This window comes from Rhinatrema bivittatum, chromosome 19 (assembly GCF_901001135.1).
Source record: "Rhinatrema bivittatum chromosome 19, aRhiBiv1.1, whole genome shotgun sequence".
NCBI lineage: Eukaryota > Metazoa > Chordata > Amphibia > Gymnophiona > Rhinatrematidae > Rhinatrema > Rhinatrema bivittatum.
The window spans coordinates 18022724-18046822 of NC_042633.1; the positions used below are offsets into that span (position 1 = coordinate 18022724).

The window sequence follows — 24099 nt, forward strand, 5'->3', positions numbered from 1 at the left end:
GGTCCCTATGGGCTCCTCCCGAGGGGACCTCAGGCTTCCAGTGGTGAAGCTCTACACTGCCTCTGTCTCCCTCCATGCTCTGCCCCCTTTGGACAGTCCCTGTGCTGCCACAGGACAGGGGTCCACCTCCGAGCGCAACAGCATCTTTTCTTCCTTTGCTTATTTTTGTGACCTATGGACCAAATGCACAATTCATTTGATTAGTATTATTGTTCTCCTCGCCAAGCATGACCATCAAATTAATATTTGTCTTTCAGTTAATGAAGGCTTGGCTTCTGTCAGGTAATATTTAAAAACAACTTATATTTAATAAATGCACATGTCAGATGTAGAGATCCCCTTGAGGCTGCACCTTTGAGGAGCAGGGCCCTATAAAAGTCCCAGGCTGCTCTCACAGCTGCTGCTTCCCAGCCACGAGCAGAGTTCCCCTCAGCATCAGCAGAAGGATCACCTGCTCCATCCTTAATGTGATTTCTGACCCTGCAAGGGGCAGCCCGTGCACAGCATGAAAATGTGTGGTTAATAGGTAATTGTTTCTCCCCGCAATAAATACATAGAAATGAGTGAGTACACCAAGACTTGTGCAACATTCTCCACCAAGCCAAGAAATTAACCGCAGTCACAGAGCTCAACAAGCAGCTACTTCACAACTTGCAAGATGGGAACTCGTACAGCTCTGATTTTATTGATATTTTATGCTGACTTGTGGAAGACGGCCGAGTGCCAATGTTCACAAGGATACGAACTGATGTCGGACCCAGGATACCACAGGGATGGGGACATCATAATTGGAGGACTCGTAAATGTGAACATTTTATATGTAACTGAGCCTACCTCCTTCACGTCTCCAAAATTGAAAACAGATATCTTGTAAGTAACATTGTGATTTTCCTCTTATTAGAGATAAGTTTATGAGTTTCATTTTGGATGGTTGCCTATGTGAACTGCAGATTTAACTTGTATATGTGAGAGGGCTATTTAGATGCTGGAGGTTTTCTTGGCATTTTCCATTTTCCTGCCTCTCTCCTGAGATACTGTAGAGCTTAATATGGATCTTCGGTTTTCTTCTGCTCACACAGTCAGTGAATGAATTATTTACTATTCAACACATAAACCGTTTATGTAAAGAGATGAAAACTACATTGAGTAACCTTAGCAACCATATGATAAGATATTTTAAGCTGGTAACATTTTATAGATTCTTTTGAATTTTTTGCAGATCCATTTCTTGTGGCAATTTTTAAACTACATATGGGACGTGCAGTCCGACGGGGACTACAAGTGTATTTTCAGGAAAACCTGTCAGGGGTTTGCCATGAAAAATTCCAGTGTACAATGTGCCCTCATACATTTGCACCTACTTTGATCTCTTCTCCAACCTTCCACTGCCCCAGCTCCACTCCTTTTTCTGTTGGATAACCTCCCCATGCTTGACCAGTGAGGGTAACTTAACCTGCAGAAGGGATGGGCAATTTTCATGTAAAAAGCTTTGAAAATTGCATTCCCTCTGGACTAAACGTACCTGTGGTATTGCGCCTTTAGCCATGAACTCTCGCTATTTCCCCCACCCCTTGATTACCCACACAAGAGCCATTGCAAAGTATGCACCATTTATAATGCACATATTTTAGACTCAGTGTACAGTTGAGACCATCTGGAAGGAGGACTCAGAATCAGGGGTTCGAGGGGGTTTCCTTTGCAGCAGGGGGCATAGCAAGTTTGATGAGTTGGGATAGGAGAGATTCTTCTGCTGGTGGGAGTTTCTGATTACTACAGGGAAGAAGGGAGCCTAAGGCAGTGTTCTTCAAGGCAAGACCCAGGGGCCAGTAACAGCACCTGTAGACCACTAAGGTAGCCCTCAATTGGTCCACTGCCATTGGGGAAAAATACCTTCTGCATGCAACATCTGGCCTCTCCATTCTCTACACAGCTGGAATGGAGCAGAAGGCAGCAGTGGACCACAACAATTAGAAGATCTCTTCCCCCTACTGTACTCACAGCCTGGCCCAATAATTTGTTGCAGTGAAGAAGGAGAGGCAGACCATGCTGTGCTACAAAGACTGAGCCCTGCCCCCATCTCCTTTCCACTCTGGTCCCGCAGTGCATTGAAAGCCAGAGGAGCAGGAACAGCCATGTCCTGATGGCCATAGAAATTGGAAGGCCGCCCCTCCTTCTGAAACCAGATGAGCAGGAAACATGGTATAGCCAGCAGCGGGAAGAGCACTGCAGAGGAGGATATGTTTGACCTCAACGTAGCCAGGAGCAGGAAGAGAACCACAGAGGGAGGTGTGAAGGGAAAGAGCTGCAGACTGAGAACTCTTTTTCTTAATTTAGCTGACAGCAAAGTGAGCTACAGGCAAGAGAGGAGGCAGAAAAGCAGAAGAAAGGGAAGGACAGAGGCAGAAGTAACAACCAATGGGAGGTTGTGAAGGGAACCCCACTGGTCAGCTGTATGTTGGAGGGGGGACCCCCACCTCCCTGTCATCCATAATAGAAGTGGACCTACTCCCCAACCTGGCTCTGCTCCAGCTCTATTGAATCCAAAGTGGACCCTGCTTAAAAAATAATGAAGACCACTGACCTAGGGTATTTTTTTTCCCATGGAAGGAAGGGATATGGATCCTCTTCAGTGGTCTTGATCTTGCTGTGAGAGAGAGGAAGGACATCCCTGTTCATTTCATGCCTGTTAGTTTATTACAGAGGTCCCTTTGAGTCTGTCCAAAGTATGTTTAATTTTCTCACTGTGTTTGCTTCCACCACCTCAAGTATTTAACCAAATTATCTGTGAAAAAATGTATTTCCTCAATTCCTTTTTTAAAACTCCCTGACCTTGAACTATGGAAAATGCTACACTCTGAAACCTGATTGAAGCTGGCTGTGCTCTTGAATATTATTGTTTATATCATATGTCCCATTCTCCTTTTTTCCATCTTGGGAGCATGTCTTTCTTTGCTTCATAGTCTCTAGGAATGGCTTATTATTGAGATATTGCGCTGTATTGTTACCCTCCTTAGAATTGCCTCTGCGTTTTCAATGACCCTTTGCACATGTCGGCACCAAAAATGTGGAATTTGCCAAAAGGTTAATAAGATATCAGGGTTTTCAAATAGTTCAGACAAGTTTCTGAAGGACAAGTCCATTAACAATTATTGCCTGGGCAAAATTGGGGGACTCACCATCTTTTACTTCTGAGAATAAACAGCAATAAGAACATAAGATATGCCAAACTGGGTCAGACCAAGGTTCCATCAAGCTCAGTATCCTGTTTCCAACAGTGGCCAGTCCAAGTCACAAGTACCCGGCAAGTAGCCAAACATTAAATAAATCTCAAGCTACTATTGTTTATTAATTAATAGCAGTTTATGGATTTTTTTATCTAGGAACTTATCCAAATCTTTTTTAAACCCAGTTATACTAACTGCAATACCACATCCTCTGGCAATGAATTCTAGATCTTAACTACGCACTGAGTGAAAAAGAATTTTTTTCGATTTGATTTAAATGAGCTACTTGTTAATGTCATGGAGTGCCCCCAGTCCTTCTTTAATCTGAGAGAGTAAATAACCTATTTACATTAAATTGTTCAAGTCCTTTCATATCCCGCCTTAGTCATCTCTTCTTCAAACTGAACAGCCCTAGTTTCTTCAGCCTTTCCTCATAGGGGAGTTGTTCCATTCCCCTTATCATTTTGGTTGCCCTTCTCTGTACTTTCTTCAGTGCAACTATATCTTTTTTGAGATGCGGCGACCAGAATTTCTCACAGTATTCAAGATGTGGTCTCACCATGGAGCGATACAGAGGCATTATGACATTTTCCGTTTTATTAACCATTCCCTTCCTAATAATTCCCAACATTCTGTTTGCTTTTTTGACTGCTGCAGCACACTGAGCCGACGATTTCAATGTATTATCCACTATGATGCCTAGATCTATTTCCTGGGTGGTAACTCCTAAGATAGAGCCTAACATTATGTAACTACAGCAAGGGTTATTTTTCTCTATATGCATCACTTTGCACTTGTCCACGTTAAATTTTATCTGCCATTTGGAAGCCTAATCTGCCAGTTTCACAAGGTCCTTTTTCAATTCATCCCAATCCACTTAACTGCTCTGCATAATTATGTGTCATCCACAAATTTGGTCACCTCACTTGTCATACCCCTTTTCAGATCATTTATAAATATATTAAAAAGCACCGGTCCAAGTACATATCCCTGAGGCACTCCACTGTTTACCTTTTTCCACTGTGAAAACTGACCATTTAATCCTACTCTCTGTTTCCTGTCTTTTAACCAGCTTGCAATCCACAAAACGATATAGCTTCCTATTCCATGACTTTTTAGTTTTCTTAGAAGCCTCTCATGTGGGAATTTGTCGAACACCTTCTGAAAATCCAAATACACTACATCTACCGGTTCACCTTTGTCCACATGTTTATTCACTCCTTCAAAAAAATGTAGATTTTTGCGGCAAGACTTCCCTTGGGTAAATCCATGCTGGCTGTGTTCATTAAACTATGTCTATATAAATCTTTTGTGATTTTATTCTTTATAACAGTTTCCACGATCTTTCCCGGCACTGAAGTCAGGCTAACTGATTTATAGTTTCCTGGATTACCCCTGGAGCCCTTTTTAAATATCGGGGTTACATTGGCCATCTTCCAGTCTTCAGGTCCATGGGACGATTCGAATGATAGTGTTTACAAATTAATTGAAATAGGTCTGAAATAGGTCATCTAGTCCAGGTGATTTACTACTCTTCAGTTTGTCAAGCTGGCCTACCACATCTTCCAGGTTCACCGTGATTTGGTTCAGTTCATCTGAGTCATCACCCTTGAAAACCATCACTGGAATAGGTATCTCCTCAACATCCTTTTCAATAAACACCAAAGCAAAAATCTTTTAAAATTTCTGTGATGGCCTTATCTTCCCTAAGTGCCCCTTTAACCCCTCGATCCTAACTGACTCCTTTGCAGGCTTTCTGCTTCGGATATATTTTTTAAAGTTTTTATTGTGAGTTTTTGCCTCTACGCCAACTTTTTAAAAAATTCTCTCTTATCCTCTCTTATCAATGTCTTACATTTAACTTGCCAATGCTTAAGTTTATCCTATTTTCTTCTGATGGATCCTTCTTCCAATTTTTGAATGAAGATCTTTTGGCTAAAATAGCTTCTTTCACCTCCCCTTTTAACCATGCTGGTAATCGTTTTGCCTTTTTTGCACCTTTCTTAACGTGTGGAATACTTCTGGACTGTGCTTCTAGGATGGTATTTTTTAACAATGTCCACACCTCTTGCACACTTTTTACCTTTGTAGCTGCTCCTTTCAGTTCTTTTCTAACTATTTTCCTCATTTTATCAAAGTTTCCCTTTTGAAAGTTTAGCACGAGAGCCATGGATTTGCTTACTGTCCCCCTTCCAGTCATTAATTCAAATTTGATCATATTATGATCACTATTGCCAAGCGGCTCCACCACCGTTACCTCTCTCACCAAATCCTGCGCTTTACTGAGAATCAGATCTAAAATTGCTCCCTCTCTTGTCCGTTCCTAAACCATTTGCTCCATAAAACTGTCATTTATTCCATCCAGGAACTTTATATCTGTAGCATGCCTCGATGTTACATTTACCCAGTCAATATTGGGGAAATTGAAATCTATTATTATAAACAATGAGGGAAACCGAATATATATAGAGAGGAAATAGCCTAAGTGACGGTGTCAGCAAGCCTAACGTTGTAGTTTCTAAACAAGAACCCAACCGGTCTTTTAATCATTCACCATCACTTTCAAAAAGAAAAATGCTTTTTTTATTAAATCTCAAAAATATTTTTTATCATTTTTTTTTCGTTATATAAAAAACCTTTATAACCTTCAACTCAAAATCATGAGAGAAGTATAAACAGCAGTCTCTTTGTGAAAAATAGTGGAACAAAGAGACTGCTGTTTATACTTCTCTCATGATTTTGAGTTGAAGGTTATAAAGGTTTTTTATTTAAAGAAAAAAAATATGATAAAAAATATTTTTGAGATTTAATAAAAAAAGCATTTTTCTTTTTGAAAGTGATGGTGAATGATTAAAAGACCGGTTGGGTTCTTGTTTAGAAACTACAACGTCAGGCTTGCTGACTCCGTCACTTAGGCTATTTCCTCTATATATATATTCGGTTTCCCTCATTGTTTATAGTTACTTTTTGGGTAACTTAATTGACTCTCTTTGATAATATTTTTTTGGTAATTGAAATCTCCCATTATTACTGCACTACTGGTTTGGTTAGCTTCCCTAACTTCTCTTAGCCTTTCACTGTCCATCTCACCATTTTGGCCAGGTGGATTGTAGTATATTCCTGTCATTATACTCTTTCCCCATACACAAAAGGAATTTCTAGGCATAAAGATTCAATTGTGCATCTAGTCTCATGCAGGATTTTATCCTGCTGGACTCTATGCCATCCCGGACATAAAGCGTCACCCCGCCACCAAGATTCTCCTCTGTCACTGCAATATAATTTGTACCCCGATATAGCACTGTCCCACTGGTTATCCTCTTTCCACCATGTCTCTGAGATGCTAATTAAGTCTGTCATCATTCACTGCAATACACTAATTCTCCCATCTTACTTCTTAGACTTCTGGCATTAGCATATAAACATTTCAATGTGTGCTTTTTGTTTGAATTAGCATTCTGTTTTTCAGTTGACAGGCATAAACTGGAATCTTTTGCTCAGGTGAGTTTTTAATTACAGGCACTTGGACTACTTTTGTTATTAGTGGAACATCTCTGTTGGGATCTCCTAACTCTAGTGCATCATTAGTATCCTTTGAAGATACCTCCCTCCAAACCATGCCCTGCTGAGCGACTGTCTGCTTTCCCCTTTGTTCTAGTTTAAAAGCTGCTCTATCTCCTTTTTAAAGGTTAGCGCCAGCAGCCTGGTTCTACCCTGGTTAAGGTGGAGCCCATCCCTTCAGAAAATACTTTCCCTTCCCCAAAAGATTCCCCAGTTCCTAACAAAACTGAATCCCTCTTCCTTGCACCATCGTCTCATCCACGCATTGAGACTCCGGAGCTCTGCCTGCCTCTGGGGATCTGCGCATGGAACAGGAAGCATTTCAGAGAATGCTACCCTGGAGGTTCTGGATTTAAGTTTTCTACCTAAGAGCCTAAATTTGGCTTCCAGAACCTCCCTCCCACATTTTCCTATGTCATTGGTGCCCACATGTACCATGACAGCCGGCTCCTCCCCAGTACTATCTAAAATCCTAAGTGACGCGTGAGGTCCACCACCTTCGCACCAGGTAGGCATGTTACCAGGCGATCCTCACGCCCACCAGCCACCCAGCTATCTACATTCCTAATAATCGAATCACCAACTATGATGGCTGACCTAACGCTTCCCTCCTGGGCAGTAGCCCTGGGAGACACACTCTTGGTGTGAGAGGACACTGCACCACCTGGAGAGCAGGTTTTCCTGATTAGAATCTACCAGACTGGCTACTTTCAGAGCCAGGAGGCTGAGCTGATGGTCTATTGGTCTGACCCAGCATGAAACTTCTTATCCTCTTATATAACTGCTTGCAGTCAAGTCAATCAGAACCAGTTACTTAGGCACCTTACACGTACCTTCAGCCAAGTCCTCACTCAAGAAACGTGCATTCTCGAATGCCAGCCCCCTCCATTGGAATGCCCTCCCCACGGACATTCGTCTTGAAACCTGTACTCGAACATTCAAAAAGAAACTCAAAACCTGGCTCTTTACAAAAGCCTTCACTTAAAGTTTTCGCTCAGAGCCACGTCCCAGAACTAGACTCATTCACGCATTTCATAATCACGTTAACCAGATGTCTGATGCCGCAACTCTTAATTGTATTTCTTGGTCTCATATTCCCAATCGTTAAATTTACAGCATGCTACACCAATACCTTTTAAGTCAGATGTAACCTCAGCTTTGAAGTCTACAAACCTTGAAGATGTAACCGTTAGTTCTTGTAGATTTAAACATTATTCTGAAGATGTAAACTTAGATTTTGAAGACTGTAATCTGTAAGCATTTGTATTCATTGTAAGAATTTGTATTTATTATTTAGCTATTTACATTGATCTGTTACCACTTGGTCCTGTTCTCTCCTTTACCTCAAGTTCTAAGTTCCTACAAAGTTAGCCTTGTTATTTTATACCCACTTGTTTGATGTAATTTTCCAATATTGGTTCTGTGTAAACCGAAGTGGTATGTACTAGTACATGAACTCCGGTATATAAAAGCCTTTAAATAAATAAGAGAGGGTCTCACCAATGACCTACATAGATCATATTGAGCCTAACCTTTATAGATCTCAAAATTTGACTGTCACTGAGCTTCATTCGTCTCATACATTGCCCCATTTTGTATGGCTTCCATCGGTAAATTTATTTTCTTTTCCAATATTTACTGGAAGGAAAATCCTTTCCTGCAGGATCACTAAGGTATCTTCTGTCTAGGGTCATTTTCCCCAGATTTTAATCACGGTCTTCTCACTGATTGTAAATGGCTGTCATTTCATTTATTTATTTTTTTCCTGTTAAAACTGAAGAATAAATATGCATCTCTGATTTCCAGAGCTCATATGAATATTGGCCTTTTTGTAATAAATGAAATTCTGTTTTCATCTACATAAATGTTGTTGAATATTCAGAGCCTGTCTTAGGGGAGTAGTTCTCTTGTGTTTATAAGAGTTTTCAATGTGTGCATGCTTCCTGTCACTTGCACAGTCTTGTATCTGAAGGATCTTGTGGAAAAGAGCTGCCAGGTAGCATTTCATATCTCCAGGGCTCCAGAATCACTTTATTTACTATGTATCTAAATATATATCTTTAAATATCTCCTCCCATACTTCATAGACATATTTACAGACCAAAAGCAATATGTTTGTTGCAATCCCCATGTCTCTCTGGCCATCCATCAGTCTACATGTCATCTCTCCATCTCCATGCATGAGTCAGGAGTAGATTTGTATACAGTAGGTGAAACGTGAAATAGAGGACTGGAGTCTATGAGATAGAGGTACAGGGGTTAGTACCGCATGCATGAAGCCACGCTCTCTCCATGTGGCCCAGAAGCATGGTAGATAGCTGATGAGGGAAGTGAACTCCCATAGGAAGAAGAAAAGTACATCTACTTTGTTCAATACCTTGGAGATGCACCATCCATATTCTTTATCAGATCAATTTGTAAAGCTTGTAAAGGTCTCCATTTATTTTACTCAGGTCTGCAATTAATATCCATGTTTTACATCATTTAGTTTTACATTATCTGGCATTGAATGTCATTACAGGTATTCTCCAATAAGCTTCTACAACTTCCTGGCCTTGGTTTCTGCAGTAGAGGAGATTAACAATAGCTCGGAGCTTTTACCTAATCTCACGCTGGGATTCCACATTTATGATTCTTACAACAATCCTCTCTTTATATTTAGCACTGCCATGAAGGTTTTTTCAGGAATGGGCAGCTGGATCCCAAATTATAGCTGTGAAACATCTGGCACGCTGGCAACTATCATTGAAGGCCTCTCAGATGAGGATTCAGCTCAACTATCCAATGTGTTCAGGATATTTCACTACCCACAGGTCAGGGGACTTCTCAGTTTTACTTTGCATCCTACTGCATAATCAATGCTAACAAACATCATCCTTCATCAAAATTAATTCAATGTATTATCAAAACTTACTGAAATGTGGCAAACTACAGACACCAAAGGATGGTAATTAAGAAACAAACACTTGAAGAAAAGAAATAATTTGTAGGGGAACTGATAAAAAATTTGCTATGCTATTTCCAAAATACCTAAAGCTTGTTGGGTTTGGAAGCAAAGCAATATCTATTCCAAAAATTGCAGATATTTTTTTAGCTCAGTCCAGTGAGATTATAGTTAAAATGAAGAGAAGAAAATCTGAATGGAAGGGAATCAAAGAAAGGGGTTGGAATTAGGAGTGAAAGGCGAAGAAAATGAGAGACAGCCAGTGGACTGATATTCCTTCATAATAAGAGCAAGGTGCATACAACCCCTGAATCACTGAATGCTACAGGATCCCAATGGCTGGCGCTATTAGTCACTTACAATTTCAGTCATCAATATTGGCCAAAGACAGGCTCTGAATATTCAACAACATTTATGTAGATGGAAACAGAATTTCATTTATTACAAAAAGGCCAATATTCATATGTGCTCTGGAAATCAGAGATGCATATTTATTCTTCAGTTTTAACAGGAAAAAAATAAATAAATGAAATGACAGCCATTTACAATCAGTGAGAAGACCGTGATTAAAATCTGGGGAAAATGACCCTAGACAGAAGATACCTTAGTGATCCTGCAGGAAAGGATTTTCCTTGCAGTAAATATTGGAAAAGAAAATAAATTTACATTTACAAAATGGGGCAATGTATGAGATGAAAGAAGCTCAGTGACAGTCAAATTTTGAGATCTATAAAGGTTAGGCTCAATATGATCTATGTAGGTCATTGGTGAGACCCTCTCTTGACTGCAAGCAGTTATATAAGAGGATAAGAAGTTTCATGCTGGGTCAGATCAATAGACCATAAGCTCAGCCTCCTGGCTCTGAAAGTAGCCAGTCTGGTAGATTCTAATCAGGAAAACCTGCTCTCCAGGTGGTGCATTGTCCTCTCACACCAAGGATGTGTCTCCCAGGGCTACTGCCCAGGAGGGAAGCATAAGGTCAGCCATCATAGTTGGTGATTCGATTATTAGGAATGTAGATAGCTGGGTGACTGGTGGGCGTGAGGATCGCCTGGTAACATGCCTACCTGGTGCGAAGGCGGTGGACCTCACGCGTCACTTAGATAGGATTTTAGACAGTACTGGGGAGGAGCTGGCTGTCATGGTACATGTGGGCACCAACGACATAGGAAAATGTGGGAGGGAGGTTCTGGAAGCCAAATTTAGGCTCTTAGGTAGAAAGCTGAAATCCAGAACCTCCAGGGTAGCATTCTCTGAAATGCTCCCTGTTCCATGCACAGATCCCCAGAGGCAGGCAGAGCTCCGGAGTCTCAATGCGTGGATGAGACGATGGTGCAAGGAAGAGGGATTCAGTTTTGTAAGGAACTGGGGAACCTTTTGGGGAAGGGAAAGTATTTTCTGAAGGGATGTGCTCCACCTTAACCAGGGTGGAATAGAGCCGATGCTCTATTCTAACAGAAGTCAAAAAAGCCATTCCAGTTCTTGGATTCCAGTCCCAGAGGATGGCATCAAAGCTCAAGCAGATAGAGTAATTCCTTGCATAGTTTGCTTCCATAGCAAGGCTGGAAGTAGAAAATCTTCTTTCCTGAGGGAGTGTTGACAGCAAAAGTTGCATCTGCATCTGGTGAGAAGTTGGATTTGCTGGGAAAGGAGTGTTTTAATCCTGAAAAAGAATTGTGTTGGAAAGTTAAATTGTTATTGCCTGTTTGTATTTGAGTGATAGTTTAAGATTAACTTTTAATTCGAAGTTTATTATTGTGTGTAGGGAAAATATCAAGCTTGAATGAAACCCACTGAAATTAATGGATAACTTGCTATATGAACTCAAAGTTGAACTTGCATCAATATCCAGCAGTTTCATAGATATTGCTTGAAAATTTTACATAACATGGATCATCTGAGAATTGATCATTTATATTCAATTCTATTTTATTTATTGATTTTCCTCCTTTTCAGACAGTTCAAAGCAGATTGCATTCAGGTACTGTAGGTATTTATTACTGTAGGCATTTATTATTTAACAAGTTTTATAATCTGCCTATTTTGAAACACAGTAGAAATAGAACAGAGACAATACATGTGACAAATTAATTGCATCAGTAGCATGGGATCTTCTTAGTGTTTGGGTAATTGCCAGGTTCTTGTGGCCTGGTTTTGGCCTCTGTTGGAAACAGGATGCTGGGCTTGATGGACCCTTGGTCTGACCCAGCATGGCAATTTCTTATGTTCTTATGTTCTTAAACGAGACAAATTACATTGATCGCCCAATGAAGCAGACACTATGAGGCATGCGTTGCATGCAGGACTATACCTAGGAGATCCACAACTTTATCATATAGTACCAGTAAAGGACCAAGTGAATTAGTTTTTGGCACTAGAGACTGACGGCCAGAACATCAGCAACATATTATAGTAATTGTTGTTGACCAGTTTTGCAAGCTTTCCCATTCAAAGACCAAAAAGCATTTACTGTTGTTAAAATGCTTTGGGATAAATATTTCATGCTGTATGGATTATCTGCCCTATTCTTTATATAAAATATGTTTATTGGAATAAAAAGAAATTTGCTTACAAGTTGTAGTTAACCAAATAACATTTGTGCCTGTATATTATAACATGGACAAATCCACAAAATTTCCTTTTAGTTTTCAAAAAAAATGTTTTTGGAATCTCAGTCATTCCTGAACATTCACACCCCACATATTCCTGAAACTATTCACATCATTTGGAGTATAGACCCCAAAACATCTGCTGATTACATTTAAAGCAATCTTAACACGCACCCACAACTGAAAATAGTGTTTGTGTTTCAGTAAAGACACATGATCTTCCAGTTTTTGCAGTTTAAGTTTTCTAAATTAGTATAAGCTTTCATTCTGATTTCCAGAGGTTAGCAGAGGGTATATTCTCATTGTTCCAACAAGAAAGAACAATCTTTTATTTGCTGTTGTCAATGAAGTACTAAGCAATTTCACGCTACCAGCAGGAAATGCTAGCGATTTATCAAATATGGACAGCTATGTCATTTTACCATTCCAAGCTATTGTTTCCCCCAATAATTTGTCAATAATATCATGAATTTGTTCAATATGTCTGCAGAAATGGGCATTCTGTGAACATATGACACAGATCTCTAATGCAGCAGTTACACTTTCCACGTATGCATTTTCACACCCCAAAGATGAGAATTGGACAAACAATGAAGAATTTTGTACTGTACTCCTCCCAGATTTGCCAGTTGAATGTATCTTAAAAAAAGCCAAAAAACAGCAATATCTTCGTCGAGTGGAATACCCAAATCTGCTCCCCACAAATTAGCAAGCTTATTCAAATGCATATTCAATGAAGATTGTTTAATATGCATCACCAAATATCAATTTTATTAAATGCAAGTACCGTTTCAATAAAAGTCTCCTGTGCATCTGTGAAGGTGTTAGGTTTAAAATCCTTTCCTGCTACACTCAAGTAATAATGCCTTGATTGAAGATATATCAAAAAGGTTTTATTAGAAATATCCCATTCCTCATGCAATTGCTGAAAAGAGTATAAACTTTCAGCTTGAACTAGTTGACCCATCCTTTCGCCTTCCAATCTTCAAAAAATTCAACAATCCACACCTCTTGGGAAATCTTGATTGCTGGACAGAAATGTAAATGGAGATATCTTATGTGATCTGTGATGCAATGTTCTCCAACATTTCCAAGCTTTTTTAAACACTGGAAACCAAAAACCCCCATCTATCAGGAAGTAGGGAAAGTGGTTTGGGAAAGTGGTTTTGGGAAAGTGGTTTGGGAAAGAGTAACATATTAACAGGATTCCATGGCCAAATAGGTTTTCCCAATAAAAATTATTGGGATCAATTTTTCTGTGTAAGGACACCCAGTCTTGTATATAAGAAGCTACATTATAAACCCTCAAATCTTGCAAAGTTAGACCCCCCCCCCCCTATTTTTTTATCGTTACATAAAATATATTTCAACCTCGCCCTCTTTTCTGACAAAGGATTGTAACAGGTCTGAAGCTGGATAATTCCACTACTTGAATCCACACCGGAAGCATTTGAATACCATAGAGTATTTTGGGTAGGATTATCATCTTCACCCCTGCTCATCTGCCCATTAGTGTTGATGTAGAAGACATCCATTTAGTAATAAGAGCTTTACATTTCAACAGAGGTTGAGTTTTATTACGTTGATATATTTCCTTCTCTGTGTGGGATAGCCAAATACCCAAAAATGTTTATGCTGACAAAGTCCACACTGAGAGGGAAAGGTGTCTCTCACCTATTTTTACACCAACAAAGGAAAAGCTTCAGAAGGTAGCAAACAATTTAATTTCCCCAAAAATCGTATCTAAGCAAGACATGGGGTTACCAATAAACAATAGCATATCATCTGCAAAAAAAACTGATTTTTATCAATTTCTTTCCCAAAGTGATATCCTGAAAACCCTCCATGTGTCATAGTTTAATTGCTAAGGGTTCTAATGTCAACATATATAGCAGGGGAGAGAGTAGACAGCCTTGGCAAGTCCCTCTTTATATTTTAAATATTCTAGATAATGTACCATTAACCTGGATCTGCACCCAAGTTTCCAAATATATTAACTGTGCCCAGCTCATCAAATCATTTTTAAATCCACATTTTTGAAGTATATACCACATGTATGACCATTGGACTCTGTCAAAGGCTTTTTCTGAATCTAAACTAACCAACATGCCGTCAATATTATCCATTTGTTTGCACGTGAAGCTAACACTGCTTTCAATATATTGGTGGAAGAATGGCAGACACCCTTTAATAAACCCTGTTTGGTCAGCATGCACAATATTTTGGATTATTACATTCAACCTGTTTGCCAAAACCGCTGCCAAAAGTTTCAATTCTTGATTAAGTAAAGAAATTGGTCTGTATGATTCTGGTAACAGTGGCTAAATTATGACCCATTTCAAAACATCCTTTTCCCCAAGGTAAGGCATACATATTCTGTAAATGAAGGTTTACACTTTTACCCAATATTTTATATAATTCTGACCCGAACCCATCAGGCCCCAGGGCCTTTCCAAATTTTAATCCTCGGATCACCCTAGCTATTTCTATAGTTTGAATGGGCACTTCCAAAATATTGATTTGATCCTCATTAAGTTGGAGAATTATTAAATCTTTAAAGTAATCATGCAATATTTGTTAATCTTCAGTTTAAAATTTTTCAAAAAAATCTGCTAACTCTTTTAAGATATCCTCTGTACTATAGACAGTATAATTATTACTTATTTAATTCATGATAACATTCCTTGTTTTAGTGGTTCTCAACAATTTCGCCAAGAGCCTGCCAGATTTGTTTCCCCATTGCAACAGCCGAAACTGATAGTAAAGTAAATTCTGTTTTGGCTTTAATATCTAAGATGTCATTCAACTATTTGCGAATGCTGTTCAGTGTTGTTTGCTCTCTTGCTTAAAGGTATCTACATGCATTCTCCTCAGATCTCCAAAACATTTTGTAAGTTCTAAAAACTATTTTGTTTTGTGATTTTCTATTCCCTATTTGATATGAAATAATATGTCCCTGAAGGACAACGTTGGCTGCATTCCAAAAGGTCAATGCATTTATATCTGGTGTATTATTCTCAAGATTATATACTCCTGCCACTTCTCAAGTATCCAGAGATGTTTCCATTTTATAACATTCTCACGTATATGCATACCTGGTATAAAATAGCCTGGACATGTTTGCATAATTTTATATGGACCCCTGTGTGCATAACACGTGTAAATGGGCAGCTTTTAAAATCTGCTCAGCGCATGCTGGCCCAACATACTCTCGTATCTCCCAGTTTGGGCGCGTGCCTGGCTTTTAAAATTCCCCTTTAAGGCTTTTTGTGATGATGTAGTTACAGAGCAGGAACTGGTTCAGCTTGAGCCAGATCTGGATGAGCACTGTTTTCTTTTGAAGGAAGATCTGGATCATAGCAGACAGGAAGGTATCCTTGAACATTCAGTCTCTTGGATGGCTCTTTAATTGCATTTCTTCTGCAATATTCAGTAAAGACTGAAGAGTCAAATATTTCCTCAAAATATAATTGCCAAATTCCATTATCCTCTGACTTCCATAAAAATTGGGTACTTGCCAGGTTCTTGTGGCCTGGTTTGGCCTCTGTTGGAAACAGGATGCTGGGCTTGATGGACCCTTGGTCTGACCCAGCATGGTCATTTCTTATGTTCTAACTTGTGTGGAAGGCACTCCCAGGATCAGTGAGGTGTTTGTCTCTTGTACTGTGCAAAACCTTAGGCTGTGCCTGGACCTGCAGAGATGTCTCTTTACAAAGTACTTGAAGGCCTGCAAGCTCAGTGCAGTGTATGAAAGTTACTCCACTGTTAATCCTTGCTGGTTGACTATGCCACTTCTCCCTGAGCACTCAACAACTGTAATGCCACTCTGTGCAAGGTGAATTTATCATCTCACATTATTTCTTCTATCATTATGTGTATAATACTATTTTAAATATGTTATATGTGATTTAAAATATCTCACAGTGACAAAGATGGTGATATTTTACTTGTTCTTTTCTCAACAGATCAGTTTCAACTCACAGAATCTCTTCATGAATGATGCTGTTAAGTTTCCTTATTTCTACCGGACTGTACCCAGTAAGCTGCACCTCTGCTCTGGGATAATTAAGCTTCTGATGCATTTCGGCTGGACCTGGGTTGGTATCATGGCATCTGATGATGAAAACAGCAAGAAAGCTGTCCAGATCCTGAAAGAAGGGATCGAGCAGAACGGCGGCTGCATCGAATTCATGGAAACCTTCAGTCACATGAACGTCATGTCAATAGAGAAGATAAATAAAATTAATGAGAGCATCTCTGCTTCATCAACTAATGTGATCATTATCTACTGTAGTAGAGAGTATGTATGGACTATGCATTTGCACAGAGACATTTGGAATCTACCTGGTAAAGTTTGTATATTCACAAATGAAATGGACTTTACATCAACTTATTCAATGGAAAAGCATATGAAGAACAACTCTTTGGTATTCAACGTGCTAAAGAAGAATATTCCAAGCTTTTTGAGATTTGTCCGTGAGGTGACTCCTATCCTGCTTCCAGATGATTACAATCAGATTTGGTGGATGAACCTGTGTGGCAGTCGGTGCCCCCAAAGCATCAGAAGATCCTGCAGCACTAATAAAACATTCTCCGATATGCAGCACTGTGACAACAAATACCTGGGGAGCAGCTATAGTGTATACAATGCGGTGTACGCCCTGGCACACGCACTGCATGACATGGTCATGGCCGCCTCTGGAAATGACACCACTTGGAGTGAAGAAAGTCAGAGATTTTTGGATCGTTTGCCATGGAAGGTAACGTCATTTGTTTGGGGAATGTTTAGTTCAGAAAAAAAGCAGTGCCACACCCTGGCACAGAGTGAAAGGAAAGCTTTCATTGGAGGAGGCAGAGTGCCCTGGAGACTCTATGGTCACACAGATGCTTAAGAAGAGATGGCACCTCCATGCAGAAGAAGGGTAGTGAAGCAGTGACAGCACACAGGTGCTAATGAAGTGAAGGTCTGCATTTATTTATTTGCAAAATGCAATGACTCACTCTACTACAAGGTACTCAGATCGAGAAACAAATCAATAGAAAACAAGAACTAGGCCTGAACATCAGAGCTCACATGGGGCTATTTCCAAGATAGAAGGTCAATGAACTTGAACAGAAGAGTAAAAATACAGTACATAAGTAAGATCTGAAGTCTCACCAAACAATTTTAGGCAAAGAACATTAAGTAAACAAAGTAATCTGTTAAACATTCTACTCGCACAAGCTAGATTTCAGGCCTTGAATAAAGTAACCCTAATTAAAAGCAAAGAAGTACTAATAACCCCTAACAATAAACAAAAAGATATGAGGAAGTAGTTTAAATTCAAATGTTGTTATTTTTAATTGGTGCAAACATAAGAGTTCCAAAGATCAAGTTCAAAATGTTATCTTTATTAATTTCTAGCTGATGTTATCACTGTATCTGTTGGGGAGCACTAGGAGAGCGGTCCCACTTCCCAGGAGATGTGTGTCCGTGGGCCACGGCTCGACCCCAGCGGAACTCTGAGGAGGTGCCGCGGTAGGCGTGGCATGCCCGAGCATGAGCTGGACAGGAACGAGGCTGGAGTGATGACTGGGAAGACAGACCCTCCTCCGGACCTGCATGCTTCGGAAGACCAACAACGCAATGTTGGTCTTATAAACAGTCCTCCGACCGTTCCAAGCCCTTTCGGACCTGCCGCAGGGTACGGCAAGAAGCGGCAGGCCGGAAGGAGGCCAGGGCAGCGAAGACTGGAACATTGAGATACTGAAGAGACTTCAGGAACGACGTAGACTCAGGCACAGACGTGGACTCAGGAACGAGGTGCTGGATGCACAGATGAGACTTGGGTTTCAGGACAGTGGCACGATCCCTCAGGGCGCCCTACTCAGCCCACCGACAGGGGCAGACCCCATGGGCTGGTCGCGGACCACCCTGTCCTATATCCGCGGGAGTGGGACCAGTGCAGGAAGGAAACATGATGCGGCAAAGTAGTTCAGGGAAATGTACTGCACTCCTGGCAGTCGAGGCGGGATATTGCACTCCTGGCAGTCAAAGCAAGCTGGTGCTGCACTCCTGGCAGCCGAAGGCAAGTTGCTGCACACTGCTAACCTAAGGCAGGTTAAAGCATCAGGGTCAGGAACAAACACTACGGATACTGGGACAAGAGACAGACCTCAGGGCTGGAACATGGACATCTAGAACAGCAGGTAACATCAGGACTGGAACACAGATACTAGATCAGGAGACAAACCTCAGGGCTGGAACATGGACATCTGGAACAGCAGGTAACATCAGGACTGAAACAGAAGGCAGACATCTGGACAAGACGAGGAGCTCCAACAAAGAACAAGAAACACAGGACCTTGCAGAAGTGCTGGAACACGGACAACTCCTGGAGCGAAGACTAGCAGGATCCCAGGAGTGACCAACTCCTTGCAAAGACGGCGGAGCAGCCCTGCCCTGAAGCTGGAGATGTGGCAGGCTGCTGGAGCGGCTCCCAGCCGCGAAGACTGAAGCAGGAAGAAGCATAGGGGTAGATTTTTTTTAAAAGCGTGTTCGCGTACTTTTGTTTGCGCACCAGGCGCAAACAAAAGTACGCTGGATTTTATAAGATACGCGCGTAGCCGCGTATATCTTATAAAATCCTGGATCGGCGCGCGCAAGGCTGCTGATTTTGGGCAGCCGGCGCGCGCCGAGCTGAGCAGCCTGTCTCCGTTCCCTCCGAGGCCGCTCCGAAATCGGAGCGGCCTCGGAGGGAACTCTCTTTCGCCCTCCCCTCACCTTCCCCTCCCTTCCTCTACCTAACCCACCCCCCCAGCCCTATCTAAACCCCCCCCTTACCTTTGTCCGTAGATTTACGCCTGCGAGAAGCAGACGTAAATCTACGCGCGCCAGCGGACTGCTGGCGCGCCGTGCTCCGACCCAGGGGCTGGTCCGAAGGCCTGGACCACGCCCCCGAGCCGGCGCCATGTCCCCGTCCCGCCCCCGAAACGCCGCGCCCCACCCCCGAAACGCCGCGTCATCGGGTCCCGCCCCAGACACGCCCCGACACGCCCCCTTCCAAAAACCCCGGGACCTACGCACGTCCCGGGGCTCTGCGCGCGCCGGCGGCCTATGGAAAATAAGCGCGCAAGGCCCTGCTCGCGTAAATCCGGGCGGATTTACGCGAGCAGGGCTTTTAAAATCTGCCCGATAGAGAGTAAGGCTGGCTGCAGGGACGGCTCCATGCCGTGAAGACAGCCCCAGGAAGAGAGGTAAGGCTGCAGGCACCGGCAGGGACCGAGCAGCAATGGGCACCGGCAGGGACGCCTTCCCTGCCGGCTGAGGACCCCGGGAGCGGCTAAGCACGCCGGGGAGAGCCAGAAGCAGCAGCAGGGGTCCCGGCCGCGAGGGAGAGCTCGCGGTGGGCCGGCCTCGCTGCATGGAGTAGAAGGCGGCCAGGGAGGAGCTTGGAGACCGCCGCAGCGGCAGCAGCGTCAGCGGCCCGACTGGCCGCGAAAGGTAAGGAGCCTGCCCGCGAGGAGTGCGGGCAGGACCACAACAGTATCGGCTATAAAATTTCAAAAATTGAAGTCCCCCGACACGGCCATGTTTTGCGAGTCGGCTTCTTTGGGAGCGACACAACTATTAGCAAAACAAATTATTCAAAATTAGAAAATACAGTGAATACAATCTGTACAAATTATGCAATTAAAAAAACTTTATCATATATAAAAAAACACCTTAAAATATAATACAAATATACCAAAATGTACCTAAGATGCCATAGAACAGCTACAAGCCCAGTGACGTACGCAAACCAGCATCAAAGCTGAAAGTTAAACTACTTAAAAAATGGCGTGAAAAAGTCAAATGATGCAGAACAGCAAATCAAAATAAAGATCTCACATTACATAGAACTATATAAAAGCAGACCATTCTATTGCTGTCAGCGCACCCGCACGGGAGACCGGCACCCATGGACGCCCTTCTGCTGCTGCTGCTGGGGGCTTGCGTGGCCTCGGCCAGGGCAGGTGAGCGGGGGCTGGGGGAAAGTTTGCCCGTGAAATTTCGTCTCTCTCTTGCCCGTCCGAAGGGCAATTAGCTGAACACCTAGATGAAAACAACATACTATACCCTTCGCAACACGGTTTCCGTAAACACTACAGCACTGAAACATTACTCCTCATTAACCGACAACATCTTAAGAGGTTTCGATAACAGCAAACATTACATCCTTATAATGCTAGACTTATCCGCAGCTTTTGATTCGGTAAACCACCAAACATTACTCAAAAGACTCCTCCTCCTCGGCGATTTCAGCGGGACCGGACGTGCGAGGCCTGCGCAGCCGGCGCCGAGACCCACCGGGGTAAGGCCCTTAAACGCACCCTCACCCCAGCAGACCTCCGCGCCGACCACGAGGCGCTGATCCCGGCCCACCGGCTCCTCCTTCAGCCCTCCTCCGGGCCGACAGCCAATCAGAAGCCCCGCAGCGCCGCCAATCACGGCAGGGCCAGGAGCCCTTTAAACTCACCCGCGGCGACGCTAAAGCCTCCTCCTCGGCGATTTCAGCGGGACCGGACGTGCGAGGCCTGCGCAGCCGGCGCCGAGACCCACCGGGGTAAGGCCCTTAAACGCACCCTCACCCCAGCAGACCTCCGCGCCGACCACGAGGCGCTGATCCCGGCCCACCGGCTCCTCCTTCAGCCCTCCTCCGGGCCGACAGCCAATCAGAAGCCCCGCAGCGCCGCCAATCACGGCAGGGCCAGGAGCCCTTTAAACTCACCCGCGGCGACGCTAAAGCCTCCTCCTCGGCGATTTCAGCGGGACCGGACGTGCGAGGCCTGCGCAGCCGGCGCCGAGACCCACCGGGGTAAGGCCCTTAAACGCACCCTCACCCCAGCAGACCTCCGCGCCGACCACGAGGCGCTGATCCCGGCCCACCGGCTCCTCCTTCAGCCCTCCTCCGGGCCGACAGCCAATCAGAAGCCCCGCAGCGCCGCCAATCACGGCAGGGCCAGGAGCCCTTTAAACTCACCCGCGGCGACGCTAAAGCCTCCTCCTCGGCGATTTCAGCGGGACCGGACGTGCGAGGCCTGCGCAGCCGGCGCCGAGACCCACCGGGGTAAGGCCCTTAAACGCACCCTCACCCCAGCAGACCTCCGCGCCGACCACGAGGCGCTGATCCCGGCCCACCGGCTCCTCCTTCAGCCCTCCTCCGGGCCGACAGCCAATCAGAAGCCCCGCAGCGCCGCCAATCACGGCAGGGCCAGGAGCCCTTTAAACTCACCCGCGGCGACGCTAAAGCCTCCTCCTCGGCGATTTCAGCGGGACCGGACGTGCGAGGCCTGCGCAGCCGGCGCCGAGACCCACCGGGGTAAGGCCCTTAAACGCACCCTCACCCCAGCAGACCTCCGCGCCGACCACGAGGCGCTGATCCCGGCCCACCGGCTCCTCCTTCAGCCCTCCTCCGGGCCGACAGCCAATCAGAAGCCCCGCAGCGCCGCCAATCACGGCAGGGCCAGGAGCCCTTTAAACTCACCCGCGGCGACGCTAAAGCCTCCTCCTCGGCGATTTCAGCGGGACCGGACGTGCGAGGCCTGCGCAGCCGGCGCCGAGACCCACCGGGGTAAGGCCCTTAAACGCACCCTCACCCCAGCAGACCTCCGCGCCGACCACGAGGCGCTGATCCCGGCCCACCGGCTCCTCCTTCAGCCCTCCTCCGGGCCGACAGCCAATCAGAAGCCCCGCAGCGCCGCCAATCACGGCAGGGCCAGGAACCCTTTAAATCATCCACAGCGCCTAGGCGTCGCACGCCTTGCGTCGCACGCCGAAGGAGCATGACAAAGGGGCTGGCCCCTTTGTGAGCCCCTTCGTGCAGACCCGAGGGAAGACCACCACAGACCGCTCAGGGCAACAGTAACCACACAACTAAGGTCGGACCATCTGTGCATATCAGCCGAACAACCGCAGTAAGTACTGAGCAACGCCAAAATACAATCTACCACACCTACAAATCCTCCTCTCTCAATCAAAGATATATCTCACTAACTCAGAGGCTTCTTATCTGAATGCACACTCCAGGCTCAAAAACTAACCACCTCTAAATCCAACAGCTCACACCACCAAAGCAATCCCTGCCTCAACCCCCTCACAAAACCAAACATGGCAGGTTCACCAATCCCAATCATCCACAATGTCAAGAGATCATCTGCAAAAAATCAAGCCTTACCTCACCCCTTACAAAAAAGATTCATTCCTATCATCATCTCGCCTCTAAACCAACTACTAGGCCTCTCACTTTTTACCCTATCGCTGCTAAATGCACAGTCTTTGACTAAGAAAACGCACCTTCTACATGACTACCTTCAGGAAACAAACACCGACCTATTTGCAATTACAGAAACCTGGTTAAAACCAGAAGACATCGCTACAATCAACCAACTCCCCACCCAAACTTACAATATATTCTCTATCCCTAGACTCAAAAAAAGAGGAGGTGGTCTTCTTCTTGCAGCAAAAAAAACACTGGGAATGTCGCTACAAACCTCAATATCCTCACACTCTCTAGAATTCGCAGTTTTCAGATCTTCTCACCTTCAAATCGGGCTAATTTACGCCACCCCAGGATTCCTCGAAACAGACCCTTCACCTTTGATTGAAAATATAGTAAAACACATCAACTCCAACATTCCAGCGATCATCCTGGGGGATTTCAATCTCCATGTAGATGTATCCCCCCTCTCTTCTAGTTGTGAAACCTTCCTAAACACACTAAACTTCATGGGTTTCAAACAAATAATTAAAGAACCCACCCACAAAGCAGGTCACACGCTGGACCTCATTTTCATTAACCAGGAAATTACCCATTCCTCTAACCCTACATGCATTCCAGTTCCTTGGTCAGACCATATGCTGATCAACACCGTACTAAAGATAAACCTACCTACAACCCCAGGAAGGCAGAATAACTCAATCCAATTCAAGAAAATGTGCAGCCAAGAAACACTCAGCAATTGCCTATCAGGTGAATTCAACCAACTAGACCTCACAAACGTGGAATCAGCCATCACGTCCTGGAACAACATTACCAAAAAAGTGGCCGATACCACATGCCCAACTATCACCAAAGCTCATCAAGCAAACAAGGACAATAGAAAACCATGGTACACACCAAATCTAAAATCCTTAAAACAAGAGCTCAGAAAAAAAAGAACAACACTGGCGGAAAAACCCTACATCTACCAACATCACAGCATTCAAGTCCACGATGCACCTATACAGAATTTCCATTCTCCAAGCAAAAAGAAACTTTTACTCGCAAAAAATTCACCACTTCATCTTCGACCCCAGGGCGCTTTTTTCTTTGGTATCATCACTCACTAAACCCGCTTTGACATCTATACCAGATGATAAAGCAGCAAGCAAAGCAGAAGAACTGGCTACCTACTTTAAAAATAAGATCCCAAAACTCCTAACTCAGTCCAAGAATAATATCAACACTTCACCAGTTACACCTCGAGCTGCTGTCCCATCACAAAAGGTTAGCCTTAGGGAATTCGAACCGACCTCATCCTTAGAGATTGAAAATATCTTAAAAAAGCTCAAACCTTCTTCACACCCTCAGGACTCCATACCCACCAATCTACTCATCGCCTGCGCTAAAACCATCTCCAAACCCATTGCACAAATCATCAACTGCTCCTTCTCCCAAGGGCTAGTACCTGATCCACTAAAAATGGCAATCGTAAAACCACTACTAAAAAAATCTAGTCTTTCTCCAGAAAACCCATCCAA

At 43.7% G+C, this 24099-nt stretch overlaps 1 protein-coding gene across 1 annotated transcript in view; it reads left to right on the forward strand.

Annotated features, from left to right (window-relative positions):
- The first annotated feature begins 748 nt into the window (after positions 1 to 748).
- LOC115080277 (vomeronasal type-2 receptor 26-like) overlaps positions 749 to 24099 on the forward strand; it is a 41987-nt gene continuing 18636 nt past the window's right edge. Inside the window, exons 1-3 of the mRNA XM_029584429.1 lie at positions 749 to 870; positions 9307 to 9598; positions 16304 to 17098. Of these exons, the coding sequence (XP_029440289.1) occupies positions 749 to 870; positions 9307 to 9598; positions 16304 to 17098 (1209 nt within the window). The remainder of the gene's footprint in view (positions 871 to 9306; positions 9599 to 16303; positions 17099 to 24099) is intronic.